The 22,797-nt window shown below is 43.6% G+C and overlaps 1 protein-coding gene across 2 annotated transcripts in view; it reads right to left on the bottom strand.

The window, feature by feature from the left end:
• The window catches only part of BARX2 (BARX homeobox 2), a 67,988-nt gene that overhangs the window by 34,735 nt on the left and 10,456 nt on the right, over positions 1 to 22,797 (bottom strand). Inside the window, exon 1 of one of the 2 annotated variants that reach the window (XM_084783256.1) lies at positions 3,805 to 3,853. The exons of the other annotated variant lie outside the window; for it this stretch is intronic. Coding sequence (XP_084639382.1) covers positions 3,805 to 3,838 — 34 coding nt within the window. The 5' untranslated portion in view covers positions 3,839 to 3,853. Of the gene's footprint in view, positions 1 to 3,804; positions 3,854 to 22,797 lie in introns of those variants that run through there. 2 annotated transcript variants of the gene reach the window in all.

Consider the following 22,797-nt stretch of genomic DNA (forward strand, 5'->3'; position numbering starts at 1 on the left):
CTCCTAACTTACATTTCATGAGCTACTTATGTTGATTTATAGACACCTCATACTACAACTTAAACTCTGATTTAAGGTATGAGCTCCAATAGATCACCTTAAAAGTAGTCCATCTCATATTTCATGCTTTGCCACAGACTTGTCATTCTAGTTCCAAGTCAAAATGACCTTAAGAACATTAAAATTTTTTTCTTTTTATTTGTTCCTTTTACAGACTTCAAGAACTTTTAACAAATAGTAACCCTCGGGCCTCACACCAAAGAATGCTGAGGAACTGGCCTGCGATGGGTCCGGCTGATTTTAATTCTGCAGCCAGAGCTGAGAAGTAATGTGCCATCACGCACACATCCTATAGTCCTTGTTGAGAGACTGATGGGAGCCTGTGATGAGCAGTGAAACATCTCGGTTCCTGTCTCTGTGTTGGTGAGCTTTCTCCCCCTACACATGCCCTTGAGTGGACTTCATCTCAGCGCTTTCTTCCTGTTCTCTTCCAGACTCCATCAAACACATGAGCCCACAACTCAGTTACAGACTTGCTATCTAAGCACACTCCCCCAAAGACTCCAGTGCTGTCTGCTGGCTGTCGCGCCTTGCTCACATCCTCAGTTACATCCCCTGTCTCTGCTACTCTTCTTTATATAACAGGCCACTGCAGCATTGAGAGACCACAGGATCTGGGTAGCACAGATCGACTTTGAACCCGTCCAAGAATGTACTTGGATATGATTCAGACACGTCTCTTATGCAGCCCCACAGCTTAGACTGTAAAGAGAATGTGGTTTCCACATTCCAGGATCCATAAGAACTTGACTCCACAGAGCAAGATGGTGTGTGTTGGGTGTGTATGTGCAGAGTCTTAATATGAACCGTGCTTGGGTTCAGCTCTCCTGACCCTAAAAGTTATATCCATGTCAGGCCACTTTCTTTTTTTAATATTTTATTAATTTATTCATATTATATCTAAATTGTTATCCCCTCCCTTGTATCCTCCCATTTTTCCCTCCCTCCCGCTTTCCCCTCTATTCCCCTCCCCTATGACTGTGACTGAGGGTGACCTCCTCCCCCTGTATATGATCATAGGGTATCAAGCCTTTTCTTGGTAGCCTGCTATCCTTCCTCTGAGTGCCACCAGGCCTCCCCATCCAGGGGACATGGTCAAATATGGGGCACTAGAGTTCGTGTTAAAGTCAGTCCACACTCAACTGTGGAGAATGTCCTGCCCATTGGCTAGATCTGGGTAGGGGTTCAAAGTTTACTATATGTATTATCCTTGGCTGGTGTCAGGCCACTTTCTAAAAAAAATTGAAGGGACCCTTCTCAAGAGGTAAAAAATAGCCTTGTCCAAAGATCTACTGATAATTCTGTGTGTCCCCCAATTGGACTGCCTTCCCCCTACCTGGACACCCCAAAAGGAAGCACGCCTGTTGAGGGGGTGTGCACACAGCCATTCTTGTGCACACACCCTTCCCACTCAGTGGCGTAGAGTTCCACTCTGGTATATAAAGACACAGCCCAACTCATTAAATGCTTGAAGAAAGCCTTGGACATGAAGGCCAAAAATAAAATAGGAAGAAAAAAAAACCGGGAAATTGGTTCAATTAAAGACAATTCAGAGAAGTAAAAGAAAACTCATTAACATCCTCAGAGAAATGAGAAAATTTTCATATTCATGAAATAAGATGCTATTTTATTTATAGAAGTAACTATTAGAGGACAAGAACAAACTTTTAGAACACACTGGGGGGCAGCGGGATGGCTCAGCAGGGAAAAAGCACTTGCTGCCAAGCCTAACACCCTGAGTTCAGTCTCCAAACCTATACAGGAGAAAGAGAGAACCAATTCCCACAAATTATCCTCTGACTTCTTCACATATGCCATGCCATACACATGTCTCCACATACATGATGATGATATATAGATAGATGTGATGATAGTCAGTAGATAGAAAGACAGATAGATAGATGATAGATGATAGCTAGATAGAGAGATGATAGATGGATAGATAGATAGATAGATAGATAGATAGATAGATAGATAGATAATGTTTTAATATGCTTTCCAACTAAAAACAATGAGTTTGAAGATGGCTTTGAGAAAATAATGTAAGCAGTAAACTGGACATGCTGAGGCATGCCTGTAATCCAAGCACTCAGGAAGACGAGACAAGAGGATCACAAGTTCAGAACCAGCCTAGACTAAATAGCAAGACTTCATCTTAATAATGAATTAATGAACAAGTAAATAGGGAGTAGATTAAAAGAATATAGATATCAAATACACTAAGTAAATACTGGAAAAATCTCAACAGCCTGTTGGGCACCTTCTAACATTTTACAGTCATTTGCACAGATGCTGCAGGTCTATGCGTTGGAGGCTTGGTAACCAACTTGTGGCACTAGAGAGACGTGAAGGAATCTTGAGGAAATGGGGACCAACTGGAAGCTTTTGTGTTTCAAGTTCTAATCAAGGTGCGAGACCCAGGATGCCTTTCTGGCCCTCTTCCATTGCAAGTGAGAAGAGAGGGTTTTCCTTTGTCATCAGGGAACATCATGCATGCATTTTTATCATAGCACTCGACATGGGAGTTTGTTTGTCTTTCCTATTGGCCTCAACTTGAATCTAAAAACACACCTTAGTCCAGGGCTATAACTTAGAATAACAATACACAGCAGAAAGCTTAATAGTTCATAGATACCCAGGGGCTTACTTGATAAGTGTATCTAATAAGTAAATGTAAGTTGGAAAACGCCTGAGCAGCTGCCCATGAAGTAGGGATGGGTGAACAGTAAGATGAAGGATGATTACACTTCAAGAAGCCATAAAACAGATGATAGCTTTATCAAATGTGTTCTGTGAAGATGCCTGGGGGCTCCATGTAGAGATAAGCTGAGTCTTTCTCCACATCAGCCACACACAAACAGAGACGGGCACCCAACGTGACCCTACAGGGTAAAGAATATTAAACCAAGTGACTTCTTGGGACCCAGAGAGTCTACAATTGAGGACATGTGAACACATGTGTGCAGAGCAAATCCAGGAACATGCTTCCTGGAGACACTGTCATATTTGTCATTAGATGCCCTGTCAGTGCTTCCTTGGTTTCTTCCCACAGCTTTTTATAATAAACGGAACATGGAAACTGCCTTCACAGCTGCCTGTGGACTGAGGATGAGTGGGTGATGGGCCTTGACTATAGCTCCAGAGAGCCAAAACAAGCGGAGGCTTCATTAACAGTGGGGAAAACTCGTGGCTGCATTTTCAACCCTCTTTTCAATAGAAAATATTCTATTTGTTCTTTGGCAATTTCATACTTAACCTATTTTTTTTAATATCCATGGGTGTTTTGCCTGCATGTACATATGTACACCACATTTATGCCTACTGCCCACAGGGCCCAGGAACGGGTGCCAGACTCCCCGAAACTGAAGTTTCTGAGCTCCCACGAGGGAGATGAGAACCAAACTCAGGTCCTGTGCAAGAGCAGCAAATGCTCTTAACCACTGAGCCATCTCTCCAGCCCCAAATCTATCGACATATTTTTTAGCCTTTCGTATGGTCTCTCAGCCCATCATCACCACCACACCCTGTATTTTATATGAACGCCAAAAGTGAAAGTCAGCATCACCGTCGACTGTGAGAACAGGTTTCCCTCAGCCAAGACCATGAAAAAGGATGGTTACGGATCAATCAGTGTTGAGGACAGACAGCATAGAGAAGAACCATGTGTCCATCCTACACAGTCCCTTCTCAGCTCTCTGGTGAAATGTGTTAAAGTGTCCTTGTCACAGCAGGCACATCTCTTACAGAGGCTATTGTCCCAGTAGAACTTGTAGGTCATCTCTCTGAATGAAGGCTTCTTGGAATCGCCAGCCAGGCTTTAACTCCTGTGTCTCCAGACGGCTCACCTGAGGAAAGGACAGTTCACCAATCCAAATGTGGTTTTGGAGTCAGACAGACCTGAATTTGGGTTCAGAGTCGGGCACCAACAAGTTGGATAGCTCTGAAGGAATTAATGTCTTTGAGACCTGTTCTTCTGAAATGAAATGAGAAGGAAAAAAACAACAACAACCTATGCAATGGGATCATCATGAGGATTAAATGATACTTATATGATTCTTATTAATAAAGCCTCTCTTTACATTTGTGCTTAAGATTATGGCCACAAATAATATTAGATGAATATGCGGTTATCATAATTTAATATGATCCATTTACATTTTTCTTTGGTTGTCTGTGACAGTGAGTCACTCTGTAGTACAGGACGGATGGGAACTAACTATATAGCACTAACCTTGGTTAGCCTTCAAGGCTAACCTTGAACTCATGAAAACTCTCCTGCTCCAGGCTCCTGCATTCTGGGACTATGTGACAGTCAAGCAAGCAGAATCAAGGATGTTACATGTTCTAGATGCTCAATAAAAAGAGTGAAACCCTGTGCATGAGTGCTCTGGTAGAAGATGGCAACTGAGTTGGATTCTGAAAAGATTTTGGCAGAAGACTAAAATATAATAATAATAATAATAATAATAATAATAATAATAATAATAATAATAATAATAATATCCATAATAGGTTAGAGAGGAAAGGTTACAAAAGTAGAGACTTGTGTCATGATACAAATCTAATTTCTAAGTTTTCAAATTATGTGACCTTTTGAAAGTCACAGCTTCCATGATCTCCTGGGGTCCTAAGGGGCATGCCTAAGCTTTTCATTGTATCATACATGTCATTCAGTGTGAAGACAGATCACCCTCCATGAGGGTCAGAGCTGGTAATGGTGGCCTGGGCTAGGTGCATTAGCGAATAAGCAGATCTTTAAAAAGAAAGACAGTCTGCACAGCCTATAGAAACCGGTGAGAGAAAAGGAGTAAGAGAGAAGAGAGCACCTTCTCCAGGGCTCCGTGTCTGCATAAGGAAGCAAATGGAAATCCCATTAAGTTGAAAGAAAGGACCGCTTGAAGGAGGAAGAGGGAGACTGAAAAGGCAAGTTTGGGTTCAGCCTTGCAAAGGCCAATATCCACATATAGACTTACCAAACCAGAAAAGCACTTCAAGCTTCTGCCCTGACTGTGGGGAGCCTTTTGGCACATTAAAGAGGGTCTCACTGAGAGCCTTCTCAACTTATGATGGTGTTCTGTCCCAAGGAAACCATCGTGGGTTGTCATCATGCAGGCCCAAAGTGCATTTGATGTACATAACCTGCCTCTACTGGGCTCAGAGTGCACACATTAGCTTACAGTCATGCAGAACCACCTAAACCCTGTGTGTAAGAAAAGGTCAACTGAAGAAATCCTAAGTAGAGCCACTGACAATCATGGGCCTTCGGTCGCTGTCACATCTCAAAATGATCCATGCCCATGTGAAATGCTGCTGCCCCAAAGTTCTGAGACCTTAAACCCCTCAGATCATAAAACAGCCCGGATTTCCCTGCATTAGATGGAAATCTCCCTCAGATCAAGCGATGATCCCAAGGACGCAGAAGACGGATCGAGGGCACCCATGCACAAATGTATATACAACCCACATATTCTTCGCATACTTCCCAACTGCCCTGTTTATGCAGCTGTCCACAAACTCAGCTTGTCTGTTTATTTTCGTCCTTAGAGGAAACAGAGAAGAGAGCTCAGCCTATTAGGCACAGGCAGATCAAAGAGTCCTCAACCAGCCTGGGAGAGTGCGCTTCTACAGCCTTCCATCTAAGCAAAGATCAAAACAAGGCTGCGGCCCTGGCCTGGCTCCCCAGCAGAAGGCTTATGGCGGCACCTGTTGGGATCTTCCTTTCACTGCTCACACCAGATGGACAGGCTTCTGCTTTCCTGGGCCTGAGCCATGGAAGAACACGGAAACTCTCAAAAGAAAAAGCTTTTCACACCAAGTTTATTGAGGCCATGTTACTATCTCCTAGCACATAGCGTCACACAGCTTTATAGAACAAATGAGAAGAGTTTAAAAAAAAAAAAGCCTGCAAAGGTCACCTGGCAAACTAAAGGTCCTTCAGCCATTTGTAGATAGACTTGTGAAGGGGCAAACACTTGCTTTCTCTCTTGGGCCAAAGAAAGAAAAAAACTGGCACCTTCTGTGTCTTTTCATTGCCCCCTCCCCTTCCTACTATGTCACCCTCTTAATTGGCTCTAAGCACCTAAAGCAAGACTGTAGGGTGACATTTATACGCATCACCCATTTTGGTTGGCTTCAGAGACAGGCATGCCCTTGTGAGCTATGAATGGTGCATTGTTCACCTCAGCAGCCTGCGGCACCCTTACAGCCTTCTCCAAGCAGCCTAGGGTTCACTTGGAGTTGTGGTAATAGCCAAAGCAGTCAACACCATCACACACACACACACACACACACACACACACACACACACACACACACACACACACAAGCCCTCCGTGGCAGCAGGTGTGACTTTGACCTCAAAAGTTCTTCTCCTTTGTGGAGTTTCAGGGTGAGATGGGTGAGAACTGTGCCACAGAATCATCGACCCAATCACTGAGTAGAACAGGCTTTCTGGGCCAGGACCTGACACTTGTTTCAATTTTGTCCTTATACTCGCTGACCTTTTCCTGAAGGGCAAGTTGCCACCCGACACAAACTCCATAGAAGTGACCAAGGACTACCTCAGCAAGAAGCAGGGTGACCACGAGGTTAGTGCTTTCTCAACCAGGTTCTGGTAATTCCACTTGCAATACACAGCAGGAAGTGCCAGTTGGCAACATGGTAGCCATAAAATGCCGTGAAGGGTGGCACAACCCCGTCTAGCAGGGAAGAGCTTTCAGAGTGCTCCGTGGGGGACTGTGGCCAAAGGTGGTGGGACCTACTGAGGCACCTACTGAGACGGTGCAAGAACAGAGGCTGAGAAACCAGAGCTTCCTTGTGAGCACATCTGCAGGGACATCCAGCGCAGACCTACGTGTCACACAAACCCACCACAGGAACCCCCAGGGTCCACAACAAAAAACAAGCTCACCGCATGGCCCTCTGCACCCACTGGTATCCCCCCCACCGCTGGTTATATAGAGAAGTAGAAGACACTTCGTAGTAAATGGCTGATGGCAACCACAACTAGGAAACCCCGGGGGCCGCCGAGCAAACCGTTGCGCCATGTGCTTGATATGGCAGCAGAGCACAGGGAAGGTTCACTCAGCCCCAGAGCTACCTGCTGAACCTCCTGCTTCTGCAGACCAGTTTCTCCAAAGGGGTGCGTTCCCTGGGAGAACTGCTTGGCAGCTGTGCCCTGCACCCTGAGCAGCTCCCTCGCAGTTACTGCTTGGCTGTCACTTAGCCTAAGCCTCCTTCCCAGGATCTCTTGGGAGACCTTCTGCCCTCTAAAGACAAGGACGCGGAAGCAGGCGGTCCTTGCGCTTCCTGTTTATTTTGGTTCTTCCTGATGAACTGTGGTGACAATATAGCATAGGCATCAAGTTAGCAAGCCCTTGACTGACAGGCCTGTTTCTCCTGTAGAGAACCTGCTAGGACCCTACAGAAAAAGGAGTCAAGCGTCCACTTGATCCTCCCACCACCTACACCTCAGGGCCTACAGACTTAGTGAAGTTATTCCTTCAGCTTCCAAAACATCCCATGCCATGAAGTGCTTTTCATAAATAGCTTGGGTTTTTTTTTCCGTTATAAAATCCTATAAATAAAAGGATGCTATTGTGAACCCCTTTTTGAAGCTGGGGTGGGGGGGAGTTGTGACATTCCAATATAAGTGGCCGCTCGGTCATCCAGTGATTTTTTTGCATTCACTCACACATCGTTCAAACAGCTGTCGGGCATCGTGTGTGTTTGTGGGCACTAATGTGGCACACCTGACAGTCTGCGTACACATTTGCTCATCTAATCACCATGGCAATCCCGTGTAGTGGGTATTAGTACGCCTGTTTTAGAAATGAAGGAACAAATGCTCCGAGTGTCTAAGTCATGTGCCCACTTTATCACATTGAGGGCCAGACAGAGGTCTGTCCCTCTAGAACTACAAGCTGTTATTAATGTACGCTGATGTCTCTCAATGCAACACAAGACAGAGCCAGGCCTCAAAGCCAAGGCTCAGCACTGCACAGCAGCAGTTGCTTCATGTCATCCCACACTGCAATGACTCAGACTTGTTCACACACTTCTATGTGAAGACACAGGGCATCTGCACGGTTGGTATGCTTTAATCATCACTAAAACTCTGTCAACCCTGTGTGCTAGAGATTGGTCACCATTTCCTCAGATTCTGATTATATTCCTCACAAACCTTTACCTACAGGGTGTCCTGGGTCATTTGGGTCAAATACATCAAGCTTACGTGAACTACTATTTATAAACTTCTGGCTAGAGTTAGTTGCTGTGTCTTGTCTCTACCTGCTGTATGACAATCTATAATCAGCGCAACCACTTCTAAACTACAGAAAGGCCGGGATTGAAGTCTGAAAAGCTTTACTATAAGTGGAGTCACTTTTATTATCATCTTGATCTTGACCCCTTGGACATCCATCATCCAAATTCTTTATTAGCCTCATACTAAAAAGAGTATGAGGCTTCGGTTTTGTTTATGTCTTTGGGGTTTTTTGTTTGGTTGGTTGTTTGGTTGGTTGGTTTTTCAAGATAGGGTTCCTCTGTGTAGCCTTGGCTGTCCTGGACTCACTTTATAGACCAGGCTGGCCTCGAACTCACAGAGACCTGCCTGCCTCTGCCTCCCTAAATGCAGGCGTGCGACACCACGCTCAGTATATCCATCTCTAAACAACATCTCTTTTTTCTATGGTAACTGGGTTTCTGAAGACCATATTATCTCTACTTTCTCATTCCCAGTAAGTCCTAAATTTACAGTAATGCTGCCTTTGTCCCCATCCATTCCAATGAAGCAGCATGCCAAGGTCATCAACAGCCATTTCTAGAGTCAAGTGACACCTCCAAGTATGGAGCATGAGTCTGTAATCTTTAGAAGCTGCTTGTGTCACAGGCGGAGCAGCACCATGAGTCTCTTGCCAGCCAAGCCCCGACACTGATTTTCTTCTTATCTCTCTAACCAGCTTTGTTCACGCACCTGATCTCTCCCTTCCTGTTCAAAGCTAGAGTTCTACCACCACCACCCTGGTTCCCCCTCATCTCTTGCCGGTAAGAGCCTCTCGATGCCTCCGAAATGGGTTCTTCCATCATCACACTTGTCCTTGGTAAGGTCATCTTCCAAAAACATTTTCCTCAAATCCAGCTCCAGTCATGTTTTTCCCTTTCTTAAGCCCACTTCATGATTCTCCATTGAAGGAAGGCCTCCGTGGCCTGGCCCCCTCCTCTCCAGTCAACACCCCTCAGCGTGTTCTCTCTGTGCTTTGACTTCCATGCACTTGCCCAGCATCCCAGATGCCAACGCAGCTTCAAGCCTTCAGTGGCATTTTCTTTTCCTGGAGTGTTTCCTGCTGCGCGTCATAATCTCATTCCCTTGGCTAATTCTTACTCATCCTTTGTTATTACGCTCTGGTTTTCTCATCCAGAAAACATTCTAAAGCCTTCTCCTGCTCCCTTCTGCGTAGCGTGGCCAATGCCCTTCTTCTGTACGTCCAGGGAGCCTCCATGCTTACGGCCTCTCAGACAGAGCCTTCCCAGTCATTTCAACTGACTTCTTCCTTGCTTGTTTGTATGCCTTTGCTATCAGGAAACGCTGTGAAGGGGGCGGGGTGCAGCAATCCGTCATTATAGCTGCTGCTTCTCCAGCCCTGCGAAGCGTAGGCTCTTGATGAATGTTTTTGGAACCAACCTACACTCCTGTTTCCCCTCTACCAAATCAAAATGTGTATGAGAGTAATCCTATGTATCTTTCTGCTGTAAGGCCTGCAGATCTAAGCAAAGAACTTTTGAGGTTCAAAAGAAACATAGCTAGCTGGCTGAGTCAAAGTTGCTTTGTTGGCTCTACCAGCTGTGTGCCATCCCATTGACCTCTGATCAAGCTGGATGTCTTCCTATGAGGAATGGTCTCCAAATAGCAAATCCTGAATACACCTCTGGAGAGTCTACAGAACTGGGGGAAGACACAGATGCAGCTCCAGTGAGCTAACGTGGACAGGCACGGGCTGATGAACAGGGGCATCAGCTAGCCTCCTATCATGATGCTCTTCAAAACTTAGAAGTAAAACTAACGTCATGCATTTCTCTCTGACAATATCTATGGAGGTGAATTACAATCCCACATGATAGCATATGGAGATGACATAGCACACAAGGTTTTCTCGGAGCCACTGTGTTATATAAAAGAACAAGCTCATGGTTAAACAGACCCCTGTCTAGTTTCCTGTACAAACAGTATAGTGTACTTACACAAACAAAGACAGCTACAATGCCACTAGGAGATACAGTCTCATGGTATCACAATTGTATATCGAGTCAGTCGTTAGCAGAATTTTAATCTCGCTAAGCAGCCCATGATTGTATGCAAGGGAACTCAGCTTTTACCAATGGTTCCGTAGACTCAGATTTTGGATTTTTCTGTTTCTTGGTTGATATGCAAGAATCTCAAGGACTTTGGAAATGGGGCTGATACCGCTGTACAAGACAGGAAAAAAGTTCAAAAGAAAACTAATCTGTCCGTGACACTCTAGGGCAGTGGTTCTCAACATTCCGGATGCTGCAACCCTTTAATGCAGTTCCTCGTGTTGTAGTGGTCCCCATCCATAGAATTACTTTCATTGCTACTCCATAACTGCCATTTTGCTACTGATATGAATCATAATGTGGATATTTGATATGGGACCTCTGTTGGGGGCCGTGAGCCATAGGCTGAGAACCTCTGCTCTTGGGACTCATTATAGCTAAATGTGCATAATGAGTGAGCCTCTCTGTTCCCAGGAAAGCAAAGCTATAGCTTCATCAAAAGATACAGATAATATCCTGGCCCTCTAAGGCATCTATCTCAAAAAGAAAAAAATGTTTGAAATTCATGAAGAAACAGTAAGTAAGGATTCAAACACACACATGACTCACCGTGTCGCGTTGTGCCCACAAGTATTAGTACAAGTTCACAAACATACCTTGGAAATGCACATTGCAACTGTGTTATCACTAAGAGTCCACTTATATTTTTTTAATATGGGACATTTATGACACTATGTAAAGACTATAGATAAAAAATAAAAAGTTACTGCCCTGAGATCTTCAACCACCACAAGTATTCATTTATATTAGTTATCCCACTCAGAAAAGAAAAAAAAAAAGCACCTGCATTTAGAAATCGTCTGCCTCTCCTGGAGCACTCCTTTTAACCATCCTATTCCTCCTGCTTCAAGACTTAGCTTCAAGGTTGCTTTCCCTAACTGCTCCAAGTCTCAGTGGGATTCTGATGCCCCTCAGCACACCCACCTCCCAGCCAGGATCTGTCAGATAGCATTGGATGCTGATGTTGTGCAGGCTGGGGGAAAGCACTTTTTTTTTAAGTTTTAGTTGAAATAGTAAAGGTCATTAGCTTTTTACTGTTTTAATCAAGGAGTACAATTGCTGTATCATTTTGGAGTTAGATTCAATTCACTAAAGTTTTTTTTTCATGTAGCTAGGGGATTAGTGTCCCTTATATCCAGAATGCTTGGGACCAGAAGTACGTCAGATTTAATGTTTTCATAGACCTTACCGGGTGAGCATACATAACCCAAAAATCCAAAATCTAAATTACCCTAACGTCCATTTTTATTTATTACTTATGTGTATATCTGTGGTCTATCTGCCAGCATGTTTTAAGAATGTGGATGGCTTGGAGGCCAGAAGAGGGCATACAGGTGGTGCAGCTGGTGCAGGTGGTGCAGCTGGTGCAGCTGGTGCAGCTGGCATGGCCTTGAGCTGAAGCCACCTGATGTAGGTGCTGGGAACTAAACTCAGGTCTCCCAAGGAACAAGAGTTCTTCACCTCAGCTATTCCTCCAGCCCCATAAACTACTCTACAACTGTCAAGCTCCTGGGTGCCATGTCGCTTCTTAAAACTTTGAAGGCTTCTGAAAAGAGATGTCCAGGCTGTACTGTCAGCTCTTTATTTACTTGTTTGAAATTTGATTGTGAATAAATGTTTTTTAAAAGCCTGCAGCGCTCAGACAAGTTCCTGTGAGTTAAAAGAGGCAAATGAGCTCACTAGTCATTTTATTTCCAAGTGGAGGCAAATGAGCTCACTAGTCGTTTTATTTCCAAGTAGGTTAGCACTCTTAAATAATGCTATAACTTTCCCCGGGAGTTTTCCACTATCTGCCAGTGAAGGCCTGACCCTTTCATAAAAATCTGTTTAATTGCGGTTATGCACATTACGTGACAAGAGCTTATTTTTCTGTTTCTCGGTATATCTTATCTCCAAAGGGTTTAAAGGGTTCTGTCACTCTTTATAGGACATTAAGGTGATACGGACTATGCTGGCCTTTGCATGGAAGTTTAACTTCAGAAGAAAAGTGTATATCAGCTGCAGAGACAACATATAATATTCCATTAGTAATTGCCCCTGATGACAACTCTACCCGCCTTTCTTCTAGGGCATCCTGGGGTAAAGGCTCAAGAGTTCCGGTCTGCTAAATGTCTGTGACTGTAAGTTCAAATCCCACACCCCACAGCTCTCAGTGTCCTCATCAAATTCCTGCATATTCTATTACTCCAATGTCTTTTTCATGTTTAAGCTGCTGTGAAGAGCTGCTGGGCGCTACTTAACAGCTGCCATTTCGCTTCTATCCCCACTCCACACACCACCAAGTAGTTACACGTTAGTCTTGTAGATTAACTTGAAATGAACTTTTATCCCCCAGGATGAAATACAATCAAAATGAACTTAGAGAATTTAAATACACACATGCAGCCAGCAGACACTTTAATGTCTATAAATAAGGCCTTAAATATTAAGGATTCTAAAGTTGAAACAGAATATTCCAGACAACAACTCCAGCTGCATATTACAAGCACTTAGTCCAAAAGGGAAAAAAGAAAAAAAGTTGGGAGCAGCAACTTAGGAAAAACTGCACATGTAGGGTCAGAGGACCCCGAGCCCGGGAAAGCTTCGCTTAGACAAAAGAAGCAGGGAAGGCATGAGAGAAAAGTTATAGATTGTTCATAGTAAGAAAGGGAAAGCCAAGACCCAGCAGTTTACCAAGGCTCAGATCCACACACTGTTAGGTCTGGGGACAGAGCCCTGAGAGAGAGTGCTTGTCTAGCCAAGGCCAGCCCCTCCCTTGGGCTCCAGTACTACTAAGGGCTCCAGTACTACTAAACAAACAGCAGCAAGAAAAACAGATAATTTTCCATGTCTAGGTGCCAAAATACAGCCTAGGTGCTACAGCACTGGTTCTCAACCTGTGGGTCGCGACCCCTGTGGGAGTCACTGATCAGAAAGTTTGTATCTCTGGTATTTACTTTACCATTCATACAAGTGACTAAACTATAGTTATGCAGTAGGAAGGAAATAATTTGATGGTGGAGGGGGTGGTCACTACAACATGAGGAACTGGATTAAAGGGTGGCAGCATTAGGAAGATAGAAAAACCACTATGCTAGAGACAAAAGGTGAAGAAAATAGGCCTTTGCCCAAACAAAGTATTGCTTTTCTAGCAGAGAAGAGACAATGAAAGCCATCAACATAGTAGACTGCAGAAGCTGGTGCCCCTGAGCGCAAGCTGCAGTCAGCAGACCCTAGCCTCTTGCCCTCTCTGTTCTCTGTTCTCTCTCGTGTGAAAATCCAAACGAGTACATGTTGGTTTTAAAAAGTTATTTCAGAGGTGAAATACCTTGTTCACGGCAGATTTGAGATGTTTAGCTCACTCAACGCCTGCGGTGAGCCCAGAACAAAGGTAGTGCTGTGTGTGTGTGTGTGTGTGTGTGTGTGTGTGTGTGTGTGAGGGCGTTTCATCTACATTGGTGTCTGTGCATGCTTGGTGCCTGTGGAGTCCAGGAGAAACCTTGAAGAAAGTGCTGCCGCTTGGCAAGTGTGGTCAGCGAGAGGCAGGGCTAGAAGCTGAGTCCCAGTAGCCAGTTCCAAGTGGGGGGGGGGGGCTTGGGGAGGACTGGAAGTGGGGGGAGTAGGGGGGCTCTTGCATTCCTCTGGTGTTCTCATTCAATAGATTTTAAGCAAGTGGAGATTTCTCTCCTCAAGGAGAAGAAAGGCAAAGCCCACCCCTGGCAAATGTAGAGTGCACCAGCTCGTGAGGGATTAAGGGAGCACATTTCTTCCACGCTGAACCATGGCTATTTCAGGATGGGGGCACAGGCAGAGGGTGGGAGGTGCCCCCTCCCCGTTGGGGTGTGACAGGGAAGGCTAGGGGATGTCAAGAACATGAAAAGCTTCACACCCGGCCCTAAATGGAGGCCCTCACTTCCCACTAACCCAGGCTAATCCAAGTGGCCTCCTGAAGATCTCCCTCGCAAAGCTGCCGCTTCCTTCAGTGGGAAAGCACCTGCACAGCGGGTGGACAAACTGCCTAGGGAGGCCCGTGCCTGTGTTGACACAACAGGCTCCTTCATGCTTGGTGCTCTCGCCTGGAATACCATTGGCGGCAGGCAAGTCGGAAGACAATGGGAATATTGTCATCCCCAGGAAGCAGAGCCGAGGCGAGACCCCTGCAGGCTCAGCACAGACAGCCGTGCAGTGTGGACTCACACCTCCAACTGTCAGAGACTGCACTAGACTCTTGGTGGTTTAAAATAATGTTGAATATTCAAATGAAGTTGCATAGAGGCAGATGCATATATATGAAGAAGCTGGTGGCTTTGAAAATTAAGAAATGACAGATTCACAGAACTCTTTTAGAGGTGCCACACTTAAAGGACATACACAGCAGGACTCCCGGGGATCTTGATTAAATGACGTCACCACTCTGGGCACTGCTTTTCTTCCCCAGTCAAAGCAGACAGTGGGTAAGGTGGTCTGCCCAAACTCAGCGCTTCTGCATAACTCTGTAGATTGTTCCAGAACGATTTTAGAGACTGCTTTTTAAAACTGAAACAAAATGTAAAAAAATGACAATTTCTTTTCCAGGCTATTAATACACAAATGGTGCAGAGAACACCTTCCCAATATATAGCAGTATTGTTGTCCATCACCTCCACAGAAATGCTTACTTTCTTGCTGTTGTTTTTTGTTTTTTGTTTTTTGTTTTTTTCGAGACAGGGTTTCTCTGTGTAGCCTTAGCTGTCCTGGACTCACTTTTGTAGACCACACCGATCCTCCTGCCTCTGCCTCCTGAGTGCTGGGATTAAAGTAGTGTGCCACCACTGCCTAGCCCCAGAAATGCTTAATTAATGTTCACTCTTCAGAGAAAAGGTGCTTCAAATTCCACCAGGATTTAATATTTTTAGTGTGTTCATTTTATGAAATACAAACATCCTAACTATTAAATACATAGCTACTGGTGGTTTTTTTTATCATAAATGTTTTGATTTACTTTTTAAAACGCAACAAATCATTGTTCAATTCTGGATGAAAATTAACCCATAAGCCAACTAAAAATAAACTTGTTTAACAGATAATCTGTAACCCAAATCAAAACCAAATCCTTATGTCTAAAGAACAAATAGAAATACCATTGGCAATTATGAACTCTAGGAAAAATATTTTATTTAAGTGACTCTTCATTCAGGGTACAATGAGACAAGCCTACACAAGTGTCTGCTGTGACCTATGCTTGTTGATACTATTATTTTATGAATTTCACCTTAAATTGAGTAACAAAATTTGTAGTTAGTAGAATTAGCTCATAAGCTGGAGGGAAATTTAACAAAAAGTTTCAAGCAACAATATCTACAATAATAAGAACAGGAAACATTCCAGAAGTCTATCAGTAAGATGAGGAAAGAAAGTGTGGTATTTTTATGCTCTGTGCACTGTAATGAAAAATGTGTGAACTACCGTCACACACAAGAGCAAGGAGGAAGCTTAGAATTACAATACCGTGTGAAAAGGTGAGTCACATAAAATATGCTCAATTACACTGAGGTGGCACCCAAAGTGAGCAAGGCAAAAACTACACATGACAGGGACACAAAACTACAGAGAAAAGCAACCATAGCGGAGCACTGAGACACGGTAACCTCTAGTGAGGACAGGCATCAAGCAGAAATGCTCCTTTCCAAAGAGGTTGACAGGTGCATTGTTGCTCGTTTTATTGTTATTCTTGATGTCCTAGCTGTATTTTATTGATAGTTTCACCTGCTTGAGGGGTGTGTGTGTGTGTATGTGTGTGCGCGCGTGCTTACACTGGGATTGAACCTAAGGCCTGTGAGTGCTAAGTACACTCCATCACTGAACCACACCCCAACTCAATCTTAAAGCAAAGTAACAATGATTTGAAGTGTATTTAATGATGTGCATTGTAGAACAGACCTGGGCTAGGGAAACAGAGTGGATAAGAGCGGCACACCACCCGCCACTAACTCACTTTGCAAACTTGGCATAAAATACATTTCTAGGACTTCAGCTATATGAGATTTGGGAGACTCTAAAAGAAGAAATTGAAGAAGAAAGATTACCTAATCTTTTGTGGGTGTACATCTTAAGAGTTTTAAAATCAGCTAATACAAATCAAACCAATAATAATTAAACTAAGAGCAGGAGGCCCTCCAACACACACACACATACACACACACACACACACACACACACACACACACACACACACACAAATAAATAAAATGTTCCATTCAAAAATACATGTATTGCTGACAACTCACTATTCTCTATGCAACCTTATGCTTTTAAAAACAAAATTTTCAGATGACTAAGATCTAAATTGGGCAGCAGTGACCACTCTGTGTGTTAAGGTTTGGATTTTTCTTCTGTGCCTTTTCCCACATTGTTTGTGGGGTTTGCTTGGCAAACAAAAAACAAAAAGCAAACAAACAAAACAAAACAAAACAAAAAACCAAGCCCTGAGACTGCTTCCCCTGCAGGTAACCCCGTCCAGCCAGGAGAGTCACTCCATTTCTCTTCCATCCTATTCCTTCCAGGGGAGGGAGGTCTCATGCGATCCCTTCTCATGTAAATTGCCCTGTGTCCACCATAAGTGAGCTCATGTGAAACACTCAGGGTGCCATGAGATAAGCACATGCAAATGTCTGCTGTGACGTATGCTTGCTGGTACTCTTTATGAACTTCACCTTAAACTGAGTACGGAAATTTGTACTTAGTAGAATTTTATCAACCAAAATCTATAATTTATTCCTCTGAAATTAACTGGCCTTGTGACTCCCCAGCTCTGTTTCTGGTAAGGACTAAATCTAGAAGCTTCTCAGCCTAGAGTCTGGGTTAACCCTATAAGGCAGAGGCAGCTATAGAAAACCAGCTTACTTTCACACGCCCTGTTCCCCTCAAGGGCTTTGCTCAAAGGCTGCCTCACCACGAGTAAATTTTCTAAATGGAAGCACAGAAGAGCTGGAGGGCCACACTCTGTCCTTCCTCAAAGGCTTTAGGAGCTCCTGTCCTGGGCACTGGGAAACCCATAGACACAGAGAGACAGAGACATCTCTCTATTCTGAGGGCTGGCCGGCCACAGTCAACTGCCTCAGTCTGTTCTGTGCTCTCTTTCCAGCCAGGGATGTGGTGAACGGCTACATAACTTTTATTTGTATTTAGTATTATTTCTAGGGATGGGTGACAAGCTAAAGCCAATTAAGAAGCATATGAACCGTCACCAAATCTCAAGCTGAAAGCATCAGTCATGTTGAAACTCCAGTCTGTCTGCACTTGTCACCCTCAGATTCCCTCCAGGAAAAACAGTGTGGGTTGAAACAGCAAAGGGAGATGAATACAAGTATTTTTATTGAATTCCAAACCACTTTATTGTGGCTGAAACTCAACCCCTTTATTGTAAGTATTTGGAGGGGTAGATTCAAGACAGGGTTTCTCTGTGTGCACCTGGCTGTCCTGGAATTAGCTCTATAGACCAGGCAGGCCTTGAACTTACACAGATCGCCCCGCCTCTGCCTTGAGTGCCAGGATTTAAGATGTATGCCACCACTGCCAGGCTTGTAAGTATTTTTGACTGCTCTCTTGGTAAGGAATTATTTCTAGAAAAATTTGGGAAGTCATCCTAGGATCCCTAGTCTGACCTCAATTTTAAGATTCCTTGGGAAGATCCCTCTAAACTCTCACCTTCAGCCCTTCACATGTCAAAATATGTCAGCATCACCAGGGCCAGTGATGGATCAAAAGAGGTATTTGTGTGGCTCGGGATGACATCAGATGTTTGGATCCGTAACCACCTTATTTCATAACTAGGAACTCCTCTTCTAATAGCCTCTGTCAAGGGTTGGCAAAACGTTCTGGAAAATAAATACTTACAGCTTTTGTGAGCCAGACTGTCTCTATCAAATCTACCTACCTCTGCTGATCGCCACAAAAGATGCCATACATAATAAGTAAACCAGAGTGCACGGTTAAGTTCCAAGGATATTTTTGTATATAAACACTAGTTGAATTTCATATAATTTTCACAGATGATAAAATATTCTATCAATGTCTCTGTGACTATTTATAAATGTAAAAACTATCAATAGCTCACAGTATCAAAAAAAAAAAAAGATGGTCCAGATTTTGCCAGCCCCTACACCCACTTGCCTACAGAACACAACAATGTATATAATTCCAAAGGCTATTTAGCTTTCCATATGCTTATTTGTTTTTTATCCTTTCAGAGCTAAATTAATATTCCTTCATCAGTCATCCTTCCTAATGCAACAAGGAGATGGGGCTTGTCTCATAAATAGTAGAATATAAAGCATTCAAAAATTAGAGTCAGGGAAGGTCCACAGAAACCAGGCCTAGGGGTATTGGTTTCATTTGATTTGGTTTTATGTGCAGTGGTACAGATGGGCCCAGGATTTTCCAAATACTAAGCTCTGCCACTGAGCTATAACCCCAGCCCAGGAAGAAAAGTGGTTTTGGCAGTTTTTTCACTTGATCTTTGCTCACACACTGTCTCTGTTCATCGGGTACACAGTTTCCTGTGTGGCACTGCATGATACCATTGGCTGTGTTAATATACAGGCATGAGGATCTTTTGTGATCCGGCATGATGACACTTTTTAACGCATCATCAATGTGTGTGATAATTAGGCTACATGTGTGGCGGAGCGGGTTATTGCCCCATCACAAATCGGTGGCTGCCGTGGGTGAGCAGGAACGCCTCTGCAAGGAGCACGTATCCACAGGGCCACCTCCAAATAAGTATCCCACTCTTCTGTTTAACATTTGTTTTTCTCCTGAGGACAGCAGATGCCAAGCAAGCATCTCAGGACCCTGCTGTAGTCCAGGGGCTTGCTTCCTCACGCCTGACTTCTCATTCTTCATTTGCCCAGCATTCCTCTTCCACCTGTCACCCCATTTCTGCCTACTGCCCACAACACACACACACACACACACACACACACACACACACACACACACACACACAATCTTGCTTATCTGGATTCACAAGTCTCATAGGATATTTTCAACAAGCTACTAAAGATCCCCAAGTTCAACTGAATCCTGTCCCAGCTAGTCAAGACTCAGACTATGGCTTAAGGACCTTCAGGGACTTGACCACTCTACCTTGCCTTCATAGCACACCATGTTATCCTATCCTCTAGTTTCCTCTCTCACAGCACCCCCATCTTGAATGTGGAAGAGGACACTAGATCTTGTTTATAGGACGCAACATCTGAGCAGCTGGCCAGATGCACTGCCCTGTACATAGGGTTTCCTCTGTGCCAGGGGAGTTAGGACCGCTTGACCTTTTGAGATACAATTCCAGAAAGGTCCATGCAGAACTCCTATTTACCCAGTCCTTCCACACAGTGATCATCTATCATTACCACTTAGAAGATGACCAAACCATCCCACAACGATTCAAAAGTATAAAATGGGGCTTCGTGTAGAATGTACCCCAAATCACAGACTCAGAAATAAACTAGGAAAGCAATTCACCCTCAAACTGCCACTTTCTTCCATCCTATCTAATTACTAAAAATATGTTTCAGTCAAGTTATTTCCTCCTTTGTACTCTGAAATAAAAGAACATGAGCTCTATACTCCTCTAAAAGACTGAACTCTACTCTTATGAAATCAAACTCCTTGAGATGTTTTTTTCTGCTTTTCTAATACAGTTCTGGAGTTCCTACCACCCACATGAGGAAACATTTCCTGTGGGTAATTAATCCTAAGAAAGTCCTATGGAAAAGACAGCAACAAAGCTCATTTTGTGCGGCTGTAGTGTTGACCTGTTTGTGTCACTCAGTTAAATTTATAAAACTTGAGTTCCCATTGTAAAACAGAATAGTGGGAGGAATGAAGCGAACCTATCCAGGAAGACCTGGGCTCAAGTCACTCACAGACCCCCCACGCTGCCTCAAAAGGCATCAGGCACAATCACATAATCCAGACGGATGCCTAGAGGAAAGTGGGGTTTTTTTTTTTGAGAGAGAGAGTTAATTTTACTTGAGTTTAAGTCACAAATAATAGTAATCTTTCCCTAAAGAGCTGTGCCTCAATCAACTGAAAAGACATTCTTCTTATAAGATAATTATTTTTAATAGGAGCTTTCAATTACTGAGTGCTTTGTTTCCAGGAACAAGGCTTAATAGCTTTATAAACACCATCTTATTTAACCTAAACAACTAACCTTACTGTGTAGTCATTATTATCTCCCATTTTATAGATGAGGAAATCGAGTGTCAGAGAGGTTAAAGTGGCTTGCCTAAGGTCACACAGACAATAAAATACAGACAAACGCAGGACTGTCTAACTAACCCACACCTGTATACAATATGCCTCCACCAAATAGCCTTGTGTTGCTGCCATCCATGGGACACAAATTACACCTCAAGCAGTTATCCACAATCCAGTCATTCCTAAGCTTGAGTGTCCAAGAAATCTTTCTAAAACAAAGATTGTGACCATTTTTTTTAAATCAAAACTTGTCATTTATAGCAAAATGAGTGGAACCAAAGAACAGTATATCAAGTGAAACAAGCCAGGCAAGGATGGGGGAAGTGGACCATGGGTGTCAAAAAAGAGGTTAGATAGAAGCTTAAGCATTTTTATTCTATAGCACAGTGTGGATCTGCAGTTTACAACAGTCTATGATATATGCTGTGGGCAACTAGACGGAGCTCAAAACACAGAGACGTGAGGCCTGTTCAAGGACACAGAAATGATAGTTACAGGTTTTGACCATTCGATACTGCCTGGTGTTTTGAATTATCACATTATACCCCAATGCACGTGCCAATTAAAATGGAAATAGGTGGAGACTGGACCAGAGTTGTTAAGCATTTTCTGGCCAGTTCATAACAATGAAGGAATGCAGTGTCCACCCTTGATTCTTCTGTGAACAGCTTTACTCAGTGAGTCAAAGATCAAAGATGCCCAAGAAAGACTCAGCAAACGTCACCCAGGAACAAGTGAGTCACGGAAGCAGATGACAGCAGGTCTGAAACTTCCTGATGACCAGTTCTTTCATTTCCCACCCAAAATCCCATTGCCTCGCAGAATTTCTCTAGAATCATGGAACATCTCAGTCACAAGAAAAACTGGACTTTACTATATACGTTGTAAGCACACACACAAATATATATTATGAAGCCAGCATGAAGGGAAGCAGAGTTGAATTCTAATTTACATGCCTAATAATCACATGAAGCATGTAACTTTACGTTGAAAGAGACACATGGTCCAATCTCAAGTCTGCCACTTACCTATCATTTTCCATAAACAGTGGTAATGGGAACTACTTTATATAGGGTCTCCGTTTAGTTTAACTGCCTGCATGTCTACAAGTTCTTAATACAGAGTCTGGAACACAGCTGTGTTTTTGCCCCCAACATCCTAAACAGCAGAACACATTCTGTTTAGGCTAACTGTTCCAAGCATCAAAGGCAGAATACTCCAGTACAAACAAGCAAATAAATAAAAAACATAACTAGCCCTCTGACAGGGCAATCTGTTATGCCATGATCTGAACAGACAACTCGAAAAATAAGTTTCCAGTAGACCCAGCTGTCTAATGTGCTAAAAGCATTCATGAGTTAGCGTGATATCCAGGAAAATACAAAAGTAACAACACTTTCCAAATAAAATTTTCTCAGGTGTGACATACCAATTTTTTCAATAAAACAAATTTAATCATGAAAAAGAAGTAACTTAGATTTATCTCCCCTTTCTTCCCCTCAGGGAAAGCCTCAGGAAATATCCTACATCTTAACCTTTCTTGTTTGATGATTTGTTTTTTGAGACAAGGTGGCCTTGACTGGGCTGGATCTTCTCGTGTAGACCAGGCTGGCCTGAACCCCACAAAGATCTCCTGAGTGCAGGGAGTAAGGGAATGCACCACCACGCCTAGCTCAAGTAGTACTTTTTTAAAAGATTTATTTTTATTTTTCATTTACGTGTATATATTTGGGGTCGAGGGTGCTTAGCTAAGGAGGCTGGGGGGGTGGGGGAGGGGCTTTGGATCCCCAGAGCTGGGGTTACAGGCTACGGTGAGTCAGCTGCTGGACATGAGCACTGAACTGGCTCTAGGCACTAGGAAAGGCCGATGGGTACTCTTAACCACTGAGCCGCCTCTCCAGCCCCGTCCTACGTCATTTCAGCACAAAGGCTCAAAAGCAAATCTACCAGATGTGACACCAATGTACAGACCTTTAGAGCTTGCAGAAGGATGCCCCTGCATTTTTCTCACAGACATACGCATGGCTGCATGGAAGGTTTTTGGAATTCAGTCATCCTCCTTATCCTTATCCAGTGACGTGTGTCTGTACCCTCCACGGATAGATGAAAGTGTCCTGTACCAATCTCTCTGGTGTTCTTCTGGCATCTTTCCATACATGTATA

This window comes from Acomys minous, assembly GCF_964271855.1.
Source record: "Acomys minous genome assembly, chromosome: 5".
NCBI lineage: Eukaryota > Metazoa > Chordata > Mammalia > Rodentia > Muridae > Acomys > Acomys minous.